The sequence below is a fragment of the Henningerozyma blattae genome, chromosome 9 (genome assembly GCF_000315915.1).
Source record: "Henningerozyma blattae CBS 6284 chromosome 9, complete genome".
NCBI lineage: Eukaryota > Fungi > Ascomycota > Saccharomycetes > Saccharomycetales > Saccharomycetaceae > Henningerozyma > Henningerozyma blattae.
The window spans coordinates 375,937-388,393 of record NC_020193.1 but is presented as its reverse complement, the minus strand read 5'-3'; the positions used below and the strand labels follow the sequence as shown (position 1 = coordinate 388,393).

Genomic DNA, 12,457 nt, shown 5'->3' with positions numbered 1-12,457 from the left:
GTATCTAAACTCGATAAAAAAAAAGAACAAAAGCAAATAGTCTCAATCCCTTAATAATGACTCAACATACTCCTACTCAGCCACAAAAGAAATACGTTTTGGTCACAGGTGGTGCTGGTTACATCGGTTCTCACACTGTTGCTGAATTGATTGAAAACGGGTACGAATGTATCGTTGTCGATAATTTGGATAATTCCTCATACGAATCTGTCTCCAGATTGCAAATCTTGACCAAGCACAAGATCACTTTCTACCACACCGATCTATGTGACAAGGAAGAATTGAGAAAGATCTTTGTCAATCACAACATCGACTCTGTTATCCATTTTGCCGGTTTGAAAGCCGTCGGTGAATCCACTCAAATCCCATTGAAATATTACAGAAATAACATCTTGGGTACTTTAGCTCTATTAGAATTGATGCAAGAATACCATGTTGAAAAATTAGTCTTCTCCTCCTCTGCCACTGTCTATGGTGATGCCACTAGATTCCCAGATATGATCCCAATTCCAGAAGAATGTCCTTTAGGTCCAACCAACCCATACGGTAACACCAAATACACCATTGAAAAGATCTTGAACGATTTGTACGAATCTGAAAAGAAGAACTGGAAGTTCGCTATTTTAAGATACTTCAACCCAATTGGTGCTCATCCTTCCGGTTTGATCGGTGAAGATCCATTAGGTATTCCAAACAATCTTTTACCATACATGGCTCAAGTCGCTGTTGGTAGACGTGAAAAATTGAACGTTTTCGGTAACGATTACGACTCTAGAGATGGTACTCCAATTAGAGATTATATTCATGTTGTTGATTTAGCAAAGGGTCACATTGCTGCTTTGAAATACTTGGATAACACTAAATCTGAAGGTTTATGTCGTGAATGGAATTTAGGTTCTGGTACTGGTTCCACCGTCTTGGAAGTCTACAGAGCCTTCTGTGATGCCTGTGGTGATGATATCCCATATGAAATCACTGGAAGAAGAGCCGGTGATGTTTTGAATTTAACTGCCAAGCCAGATAGAGCCACCAATGAATTACATTGGAAGACTGAATTGAATGTTGCTGATGCTTGTAAAGATTTATGGAAATGGACTACTGAAAACCCATTCGGTTACCAATTGAAAGGTGTCGTGGATAAATTTGCTGCTCAAAAGGATGATTTCGAATCAAGATTCATTACTTTAGGTGAAGGTACTAAATTCGAAGTCACTTTTGCCAACTTAGGTGCCACCATTGTGGATATTAAAGTCGATGGTCAATCTGTTGTCTTGGGTTACAAAGATGAAGCTGGTTATTTACAAGAAGATACCGCTTATATCGGTGCCACTATTGGTAGATACGCTAACCGTATTGCCAAGGGAAAATACACTTTGAACGGTAAAGAATATCAATTAACTATCAACAATGGTGAAAACTGTAACCATGGTGGTCCATCTACTTTCCATACCAAGAAATTCATGGGCCCATTAGTTCAAAACCCAAAAAAAGATATTTTCACTGCTGAATTCCTTTTATTAGATTTCGGCAAAGAATTAAATGAATTCCCAGGTGATTTAATCATTCATGTCAAATATATCGTTAACGTTGCTGAAAAGACTTTAGATATCGAATATCAAGCTGAATTAGTCAATGGTGAAGCTACTCCAATCAACATGACCAACCATACTTATTTCAACTTAAACAAAGTTAACAAGGAAACTTTCGCCGGTACTGAATTAAGAGTCGCTTCTGCCAGATCTTTGGATATGGATATGAAGAGAGTTGTTCCAACTGGTAAGATCATCACTAGAGAAATTGCCACTTTTGATTCCTCTAAGCCAACTGTCTTGGGTGAAAAGACTCCAGATTATGATTACGCCTTTGTCATCGATGAAAATGAAAAGATTACTGATGTTAACACTGCCAAGAGAAGAAAGTTAACCACTGTCGCTAAAGCTTACCATCCAGAATCCAAGATCGGTTTGGAAATCTTAACTACCGAACCAACTTTCCAAATTTACACCGGTGATTGGTTATCTGCAGGTTACACTCCAAGACAAGGTTTCGCTGTCGAACCAGGTAGATATGTCGATGCTATTAACCATGAACAATGGAGAGAATCTGTCATTTTGAAACGTGGTGATGTTTACGGTTCCAAGATCGTTTACAGATTTACCTAATTCTGAAAAAAAAAAATCTTTTTCAAACTCTAATGTCCTTTTTACACACTTATGAAATGCTAATATATATAGCTTAAATAATAAAACCTTAATTCTTTTTTTATATATGATAAATAATATAAACACACTTAATGTTTTTCTTAATGTTCTTTTTTACTTTATATTTTTCCTTATAGCTTTCAGCTGATTCAAGAATATCTTCATACACAAAGAATACTATGTCTATCCCTTATTTGTAATTATGTTAATCATACATAGTCCTTTCCAGTCACCAATGTTTTGTATTTCCTCTATAACTAAACTCCACATTTAACACCTTCTCTTTCTTACTTTCCCTTCCATTTCATATGTGCGGCGCTATCACTCTCTCTTATGCCCACCCCGGACTACTGTGCCCCGGAACCCGGGCCTTCCCAACCCGTTCATCCGTCCAGTCAACATTCCATTTACATTCTCCTTCCAGCATTCGCTTCGGTTTACTGTGCTCCGAAAGGACTGCTTCACGGCCCGGAGCACTGTCGTCCGGAATGCTCCAAAGCCACTTGGCGCTGTTTAGGCAGCCTAGAAAAAAAAAAAAAAAACTACTCGGCCACAGTCTGCCTGTGTTAGGCTTTCCTACGAACCCCACTGAGTTAATGCAGCTAAAAAAAAAGCTGTTTTACGAAAATTCGAATAATATCACCATAGCATTCTGTTTAACTTGTTTACTAGTTCGTCATACCCACCCTAACTAATTATACCAGTAATAGATTCAATAATTAAGTTTGGTGTAGGTTTCCTTTTTGTAGATGGAGCTTAGATCTCCACAAATCAATATATATAAACGACACTAAATCTACATAATTTCGAAAAGTTTCAATTATGCTGTTTTTTCATTACATATACAAGCCATCAAGAATATTTATATATTCATTATTACCTTTTTCATAACCACAATCCATTAAAAAACCGGATTAAAATTAATTAAAAAAATGTCCTCCGCTGAATTCGATTTCACTGACCATTCTCACAGACGTTACAACCCATTGACGGATTCTTGGATCTTAGTTTCTCCTCACAGAGCTAAGAGACCTTGGTTAGGTCAACAAGAAACTCCATCTAAGCCAAATGCTCCTGCTTACGACCCAAAATGTTTCTTATGTCCAGGTAACGATAGAGCTACTGGTGGTTCTAATCCAAAATACGAAACCACTTACATCTTCCAAAATGATTATGCTGCTGTCAAGATTGATCAACCAGATTTACCATTACAACCAGAATCCAGTGAAAAATCTTTGAAAGATAGATTATTGAAAGTGGAAGGTGTTAGAGGTAACTGTTTTGTCATTTGTTTCTCTCCAAAACATAACGTAACTATCCCACAAATGTCTGTTCCAGAATTAACCGATGTTGTTGGTGCTTGGCAAACTCTTTATAGAGACTTATCTAAAGAAGCTGCTGAAAACAATAAGCCATTCAAGTATTTGCAAATTTTTGAAAATAAAGGTACTGCCATGGGTTGTTCCAATTTACATCCACACGGACAAGCTTGGTGTTTAGAAGTCGTTCCATCAGAAGTCTCTCAAGAATTTAAAACTTTCCATAATTATAAACATAAGCATAACACCGATTTATTAGGTGATTACGTCAAATTAGAATTACAAGAAAAATCAAGAATTGTCTTGGAAAACGATAGCTTTTTGGTTGTCGTTCCTTACTGGGCTGTCTGGCCTTTTGAAACAATGATTGTCTCCAAGGAAAAGACACCAAACGTCGACCACTTCACAGATAAGCAAAAGGGTGACTTGGCTTCTATCATGAAAGAATTAACAGTTAAATACGATAACATGTTCGAATGTAGTTTTCCATACTCAATGGGTCTACATCAAGCTCCATTGAACGCCTCTAAAGAAGAATTAGACAACAGTTGGTTCCATATGCATTTCTACCCACCTTTATTAAGATCTGCTACTGTCAGAAAATTCTTGGTCGGTTTCGAAATGTTGGGTGAGCCTCAAAGAGATTTAACTGCTGAACAAGCTGCTGAAAGATTAAGAAAGTTGGATGGTAAGACTCATTACTTAGAAAAATTATAAACTCCCCTCTTCTTGCCATTCCTTCTATCTTTTCTTTTCTACTTTTAATGTTAATGACTATTAGATTTATATATTGTGTACTTATATATTTTTGATCTTTTTAATAATAAACAAATCTTCTTAATTTCTTATTTGGGAAAATTTACCGTCTCATTTTTTTTTAATTTTTTTTTGTTGTACCTTGAAATTTTCGCAAAAACCTAATTTATGTTTTGTTTCTGTAAAAATAAAATAAATATTACCAAACTTAAAAAATTGTCTATAAAATGTCTTAGAAAAGCAAATATTTATTTAATAAACTAGTTCCATTTATTTAAGATAATTTTTATTTTCAAAAATAATTCGAATCGATGAAATGATAAACAACATTCGTTAACTATTTACTCAAGTTAAAACATCCCAATTTATTCACTTAATTTAAGACCAAATTGATATTTATTTTTATTTTTTTTTCACCGCCTTCAAAGTCTAAATATCTAAAATTATCTTAATTTCTTATGTTTCTTGGAAATTTTCTAGAAAATTATATTCTGTATTTGCAGACATCTATATCTTCCTCTGATAACTTGACTTGCGTCGCTTAAGACGCTTTTTTTTAATAACCGCCCAGCAACTCCGAAATAACATCAAATTGCATTAAGGGATACTGTATATCCTTTATATAAAAAGTGTCTTAAGTTTTTTTTTACAAAAATATATAAATTGAAACCAAATTTTTTTTCAAAGACTACTTAATTTTCTTTTTGTCTTTATTATACTTCTTTTCACTTATTAAAAGATATCGTTCTTCAACATAAGCAAAGACAAAACATCAGTAAAAAATATGTCAAAATTATTAGTAATTTTAGGTTATTTTGTTGGTGCATTTATTGCAACTTATATTTTGTCTACTATTGGTTATTATTATATGCTAAAGCAAAATATTAGGCAGAGTTATAGAGATCAAATGGATTTAGAGAAATCATTACATGATTATACCTCATCCTTATCTGATTCACGATCTCATTCAACTACTGTAATAAAACTCAATAATTTCACTCCAGAAGAGTTGAGTATGATGGATTCTACGACAAGAGTTATTTATCCAAAGACTACCTCCAATTCGAATTCCAATTCTAAAACTATTACTAATGCTAGTTCTAATATCAGTACTAATGTTAGCACTATTGTTAGTACTAATACCAATACTGACCATAATAGGAATACTGATACTAACACAACTGCTTCTGAAATTCAGGTAGATGAAAAGACTTCCAATAACATTAAAGAGCTTGTATACCAAACAAAAAAATTTAATAAAGCGGATGTTGAATTTTTAAGGGAAGTAAACTTAGCTTACCTTGAAATTTCTTATTGTACTTTCACAACAGGAATAATCAATGGGAACAAAAGATATTGTCCTTCTCAGTTATTGCATATTTTATATACTACATGCCAAGAGAAGGAAAATAAAGAAGTTGTGGAAAATATTATTGTTACAAAGGGTTCTGAAATGTCTCAAGATAATCAAAATAAATTAACTCCCAATTTGACAAATTTTGAAAAAAAGAAGCAAATAATTCTTTCTAATATTGAAAATGATATTATGAAATTTGAAAAAGATAGGAAATTTAGGAAATATTTGCGTGATACTACCTATGACTATTCCTTAGATGGAATTACTCATCCTTTTTATGTGCCAGAATTAGATGAACATGTAATAGTAAGCAAAAAAAGTATTCAAATATACAAAGCTCGAAAATATAAGTTTCTAAATAAACATAGAGAGTACCATAGGAAAATATTACTGAAGTCTAATTTTGAAGAATATACATCCGAACTTAGTGAAATAGATTTTGACAATATATCTTTAACAGCTTCTGAAACCAATGAAGGAAGTGCAGAGTCTAACAGCGAGCTTAACATTCCATTAGTTTCAAAAAATAAAAAGAGATCTAGATATATCTATGAAGTTGATAGTGAAAACACTATTAATTCATATTTTAATTTTTATTAAATTTTTTAATTATTTTTTATTTTAACACAATTTCTATTTCCAATATGTTTTTAATCATATTTTTATACTATATTAGTTACGACGACTTTTTTCTAGGGTTTAAGTAACAAACCTAGTACTAACTATCTTCAAATATATTTATTTTACAATACTTTATTCCTTATTTTTTTTTCAAGACTCAGAATGTAATTAAATTGATAGATGTATAAATGATATATATACTTATATGAATTTTCTTAATGCAACTATAATAGTATTGTTGAACTTTTATTTTATTAATGTCGGTATCTAGATAGAATTATTTTGACATAATTGCTGTGCCTACTACCTATGCGTTTTTTTAAATTCAAGGCTTTCAGATCAGAATCTCTGTTTCCGTAACAAGCGAACTCATCTTGAAAACACGGTTATATCAAGATCGAAGCTTAGCGGGTTAAAAGGCTTTTGTTCGAAAAGTACCTACACTAGTGTATTCATAATAACAGAGCAATTATAGAAATATGCCTATGGTATGTATTCATTACTTGAGCTAAGATTAATTAATATTTGAAATTTATGAATTTAATATTTTTTACTAACCAATTACGTTCATTGAAATAATTCTAGAGAATGATGATTTTTTAAAATAGTTTGGTAAAATAGTACACATTTCGGCTGATCTTCTTCTTGTATCAGCATGCCTTGCAGGTATTAGAAGGAATACTGGCTTAACCCCAAAATTAGAATCTATTGAAGATCCTACTATCCGTAAATATTTTGGCAAGTATTTGAATTATGGTGAATCTATTTACGATTATACAGTTGCTACTTGTGGTTCATCCAGTTATTTCTCCAGAAAATAAAGGGGGAACTTGTATAATTATCAAAGTATTTTGAAATATAACATATATTATATTAAATGCAAGACAAACGATTAAAGTTGCTCTAGGGATAAAATAAAAATAAATATAATATATGAATTACTTTATCTTCACAAATAGTTGTAAATATTTGCTCCAATAATAATTAAACGTCTGTAAAAATTAACCAAATAAATTAAACAAAAAATAATGATCAAATTTACACGTAAATACATAACGTTATGTAATTTATATGCCTTTATTATGCTTCTTTGTGAGTGGAAATAAATAGTTTATAATAATTTATAATAATTAATAATAGTTAAGAATAATTTATAATAATTTATGATAATTTATAACGGTTTACCATCTTTCATATATCTTTATCATCGCCCTTTTCTATATCAGTAGATTTAATGCCATTTAGTAGTCCATTATCTGTAGTCTCTGTTTGTGTATTAGTATTTTTTTCATGCAAATTAAGTTCAGGCAATGCCATTTTTTCTCTTGAAGTAGATTCAATTATTGAATTTGCTCCAGATAATGCAGGTGAACTGGCAACGGTTGCCAATCCTTTCAGACTTTCCCAAAATTCGAATCCTTCATTTTCTGTAAATAATGGTGAGTTCATTGACGATAGCGATCTGGAGTGTTTAAGAGGTATTGATGTTTGTTTTACAGAAGTAGTTATATTGCTCATATTCATATCTATAGTCAAGTTAGGATCCGGTAAGATTGGTGAATTTGACATGCTCTTAGTCAACCTCGAAAGATCTTGTTTCTTTATATATAATAAATTGTTTTTAATGTTCCCTGATGGTGAAAGAGGGCCTAAAATTCTTCCCAAATTAGCTGAACGCCCTGATTTAAGATTAGATGACCCTAATTGAGGTCTTAAAGCAGGTGATAAATAATTAAAGTGCGAAATTCTATTAGGCTCGACATCTAACTGAGTAGACTTACTATGCTCATTATGAGAATGCATGTTCAGAGAGTTGTTATGTGCCACTAGGTTAAGATTTTCAATGTCAAAGTTATTAATAGATGAAGGAGAAGAAACTTTACTCAAAGTCAGTTGTTTATTATAAGAAGCAATGTCTTCAGCTTTTATTCTAATATTACTATTATTATTGCTAGTGCTAGAGTTTTGACTATTTGAATAGTTTAAAAAATCTGTTTGGGGTAATGGTGAGAGTAAACTATTCACCCCTGAGGCAAACGGGCTTTTTGAAAACCATTCTTTCTCATAATAATTTGGTGTTTCACCCTTCATTAATGGAGTATCTAAAGGATAATCTGAATTAGCAGTTGGCGTAGTACTGCTAGTTCTTGAGGGCATATACGCTTGGAATGTGAGAATTGAATCAGTGGTAGTTGTAGAAGAAGTAGGAGGATTTAACAAATCTTTTTCTGTTTGAGAATTGCTTAATCTCGTACTATTATTCATACCTCCAGTATTGCTATGGTTATCAGAAGGTGACCTATTATTAGTTACATTAGTGTAATGATTGTGAACGTGCTGATTAATAATAATGTTCAAATTATGCAGTTTTGCTTGTTTTACCAATTCTTTTACTAGATCGGGGGTATTTATGACACCGTTTGAAATCGGCAGATCTTTTGAATCATTTAGATTATATGTCCATTCAGAAGTAGACGTTACGTGCTTTTTCGTAAGGGAATTATGCATTGGTGATTTTTCCAAATGAGTAGGATTCATTGAGGGAGAATTCATATCACTGGCACAATTAGCTTTCTCAACTAATTTGTGTGAATTTGTAGCAGAATCAATATTATTAAGTGTTTCATGCAGGTGGTCTGGAGAGGGTGATAATATACGACCTTCTTTGTCTATGCTTGACAGTGACCGAAGCCTGTCGAAGCTTGTAAAAAAATGAGGGGAGTCTTTATTATTCTCATCTTTATTCACCACTCGAAAATCATTTATGGAATCTGGATTTTCTAGGATCAAGCTATCATCTGGCTTTATAAGAATATTATCATCAGTAGGCTTACTTTTACTACTAAAATTTATTGGAATATGAATAGAAGATGATGATATTTCATTATGAGGGTCATCATTTTCAGCATCAGACGATTGGGCTTTTTGAGTCATTAGCCCTTGAATTGATGGATGACCACCAGCTAAAGATTCATTAATAGCTTTATTTTCTTTAACAGCTTTTGTAATTTCAGGAGATGCTTGATCTCGAACTACAAGAGTAATGATTTTTCTCCAACGATTTCTACATGTCAGACTCGGCCTACAATTCATCTGAGTAGATATTTGCCTCCATTTTGTCCCATGAATTTTCACTTGACTAATTAATTTTAAATCTTCTTCTACTGTCCAATCTCTTAATCTACCTTTACTTTCTGGACCTAATACTTCCATGTATCTTTTAGCACATTGATCTTCCGTACGGCCATTAATATCCATAGAGATACTTAACCAATGTGGCCCATGTTTTTCATATGCTTTTAATAACTGCGAATCTTCTTCAGATGTCCATTTCCCCTTCTTTAGGTTGGGATCTAAGGAACCTGACCACCTCTTTTTTAAATCTTTGGCTTTTCTTGTTCTATCTTGAAAATAAACAACAAATTGATCCCATCTGATTTTTTTTGTTAGTTCAAAGGATTGCTGAATTGTTTTAACATCCTCAATCCCATTTGGGCAGCCTAATATCTTATAAGAGGCATTCACTAAAGATATTAATTTTTCATCATCTTCTTTTGACCAAACATTTCTACCGTTTTTTCGATGAGTTTGATAGCCTAAAGATTCAGTGACACTAAGGGGATCAAAAGATGTAGGTTTACGGGATTTGTTTTTTGATACTTTCTTCTTAGAATTATTCTGTGAGCCCATTTTAAACGTGTTGGGTAATCTTTTTATGTGATTGAAGTATGTATACCAAATTTAAAATTGTTTACCGGAGTTTCTTATAAAAGATTCGATGTGATGAGGTTAGCGAAAAATATGATATGTACCCTCCAATAAAGTCTGATTTCGTTTATTTTTTATTTGGTGATGTTCTGCTGATTCTATGTATAGCAATCCAATATCGTTTAATACTTAAGAATACCTATGGCGTAGCTACCATGACAACAATGAGTCCATCATTTGAAGCTCATCTCTAAAAATTCTTTGATTTTCATTTTTTTTAGGTTTTTCGAAAAAATTTTAAAACCCGTGACGTTTTTTCTTTTTCTTTCTTTATCTTCTCTATTAATGGTGCCTTCAATATAAGTGAAAACTTCGTAAGATTCACCAATAATTCAATGATCTTAATACATTAATTTATTTAAAACATACATATTCGTATAATTTTGTTGCTAATTTGTCTTATAAAAATTTAATTAAATATTTATTATTACCAAGTTACATTTATGGGATGTAGTTAAAAAAAAACACTGAATTGCCGAATATCAGCATGTCTATCAAACTACCTTCTACGTGTTTTCAGTCTTAAAATATTAAGTTTCTATGATTATTCTTTAATCTTGTTTAAGTTTCAAATATTAACGATATTTTTTCCTTTAAGCGGAAAACTACCGCCCAGGATCTGATCGACATCTGTAAATCCCTTTTAATCAGCAAACAGGCAAAAAGTTAAAAAATAAGAGAATTTTACTTATTTAAACTGATTTAGGTTTCACTACTTGGTAGTGCATTGATTATTGCATTAATGTCTAGTCAACGCTCCTCAATTCGTAGAGGCTTCTGCATATACCAAAATCCATATAATAATAATTCTTCATCTTCAGTCTCGTCAGTTTCGTCTATTGAAACACTAGATAACTCCCCTAAAATAACCCTCTCACATCACAATGATAAGTTAGTGAAGACACAATTACATTTCTTAGATCAGAATGGGGTAACGTTAAACTCTAATACAAAAAATTTTCCAACAAAATCAGCATTTGGAGGTAAACATCCTTTATTGACTTCATTTACAAACGAACAAACTTCAAGACTAATTAAGAAACACTCTAATAGTATAAATAATGGTTCTGTTTCTCTAAACTCATTTGACAACATATTACATAACTCAAAGTCCAACAAGAGGGATAATTCTTTGCAACCATTAACCGCTGCTATCTCACCAAGAAGTTCTGCCAACCGGAGACACGTGGGACATAGTTCAATAATTTGTGATGAACAAAATGATCTATTTTTAAAGTATTTCCAGGATGCTTTTGATATAAGATTAAAAAAACATAAACTTGCACCAAATATTTCTAAGCTGCGACCACATTTACGATTTCTTGGTAAGAAGTATACGAAGCATAAATCAATCAAACAAAATTTCCTCAAAGTAGCTTACTCAAAATCCTATAATGAATATTTAAAGACACCACTCGTAAATGGCCTTCATACTATTCTTTCTAACTTAAATACGAGGATTCATTCTTCAAGAAATCTGAAATTTGATAAAATTTTTCAGATAAGCAAGCTGACGAAGTTATCTGATACCGAACTCCTTGTAATCACAAATACTAACTCTTCTTTATTACTCCATAGTGACTCTACTATTGGCCAATCGGAGTTCAATAATTATACTTTGAAGGAAAAGGTTGCGACAAATTCAATATCTATTTTAAAGATTACAGAAGATTTAAATTGGTATTTGAAATGGAAATTTATTTAATTCTGTCAGTATTTCTTTAGCGATAATCGTTTATTTGCTATTTATATATACTATTAATCACTGGCTATTAATGAATTTATATTTAAAATATTGATATCTTCTCTAATTTAATAGCATTTCTCATTATAGTTTCATCTGTAACGAAACAAATATACAACCGTTATACCTTTTTATTATCTCATTTCAGAAATCTACTCATTTGTCTCTCTATACGGCAACTATATTATCAAAAAAATACAAATTTATTACCACATGTGCTAAAATCGTTTAGTTTAGCTTCTTTTTTTAAATATATTGATTATTGGTAACAATAGACAACCGAGTCTGTCACAAAAAGTATCAATTCTTTTTGATTCTGAGTGCATATGGTAGACTCCAGTGCAAATGATTGAATTGAACATTGTGTAACTTTACAAATAAACTCTAGCAGATTTTTTAAGCATGCTTCTTGACATGACATTATATTTTTAATGATTCTTTTTCCAATTCCAAATACAAACAACACCAAGAGAGATTTCATATTTAATTGCAATATGCTGAACTCTTTAAAAAATCGTTACCAATAAACCCTCGTATATTTTCATCACTAGATAAAAATATGACGTTATGCTTCTTCTATAAAAAAACTATGCAAAAATTATGTAATTAATTAAATAAGAATTATCAATTAAGATCAAATAACAGAGGAAAAAACATAAAATCTCAAACGAATATGTAATAGTAAAGTGTA

General features: G+C 31.8%; 6 protein-coding genes across 6 annotated transcripts; 5 read left to right on the top strand and 1 right to left on the bottom strand.

Moving 5' to 3' along the window:
• Positions 1–56: 56 nt before the first annotated feature.
• GAL10 (bifunctional UDP-glucose 4-epimerase/aldose 1-epimerase) lies at positions 57–2,162 on the top strand (the record flags this gene model as incomplete). The annotated part of the gene is made up of 1 exon (XM_004182303.1): positions 57–2,162. The coding sequence occupies one exon, from the start codon at positions 57–59 to the stop codon at positions 2,160–2,162; it is 2,106 nt and encodes a 701-aa protein (XP_004182351.1).
• A 971-nt stretch (positions 2,163–3,133) lies between these two features.
• Positions 3,134–4,237, top strand: GAL7 (UDP-glucose:hexose-1-phosphate uridylyltransferase; the record flags this gene model as incomplete). The annotated part of the gene is made up of 1 exon (XM_004182302.1): positions 3,134–4,237. The coding sequence occupies one exon, from the start codon at positions 3,134–3,136 to the stop codon at positions 4,235–4,237; it is 1,104 nt and encodes a 367-aa protein (XP_004182350.1).
• An 823-nt stretch (positions 4,238–5,060) lies between these two features.
• TBLA0I01720 (uncharacterized protein) lies at positions 5,061–6,233 on the top strand (the record flags this gene model as incomplete). Its single annotated transcript, XM_004182301.1, has 1 exon — positions 5,061–6,233. One exon carries the CDS (start codon positions 5,061–5,063, stop codon positions 6,231–6,233), a length of 1,173 nt encoding a protein of 390 aa, XP_004182349.1.
• A 500-nt stretch (positions 6,234–6,733) lies between these two features.
• ATG44 (mitofissin) lies at positions 6,734–7,075 on the top strand (the record flags this gene model as incomplete). Its single annotated transcript, XM_004182300.1, has 2 exons — positions 6,734–6,742; positions 6,863–7,075. 2 exons carry the CDS (start codon positions 6,734–6,736, stop codon positions 7,073–7,075), a joined length of 222 nt encoding a protein of 73 aa, XP_004182348.1.
• A 370-nt stretch (positions 7,076–7,445) lies between these two features.
• TBLA0I01700 (uncharacterized protein) lies at positions 7,446–9,944 on the bottom strand (the record flags this gene model as incomplete). Its single annotated transcript, XM_004182299.1, has 1 exon — positions 7,446–9,944. The coding sequence occupies one exon, from the start codon at positions 9,942–9,944 to the stop codon at positions 7,446–7,448; it is 2,499 nt and encodes an 832-aa protein (XP_004182347.1).
• Positions 9,945–10,764: 820 nt separating this feature from the next.
• Positions 10,765–11,727, top strand: VPR1 (Vpr1p; the record flags this gene model as incomplete). Its single annotated transcript, XM_004182298.1, has 1 exon — positions 10,765–11,727. One exon carries the CDS (start codon positions 10,765–10,767, stop codon positions 11,725–11,727), a length of 963 nt encoding a protein of 320 aa, XP_004182346.1.
• Positions 11,728–12,457: the final 730 nt, after the last annotated feature.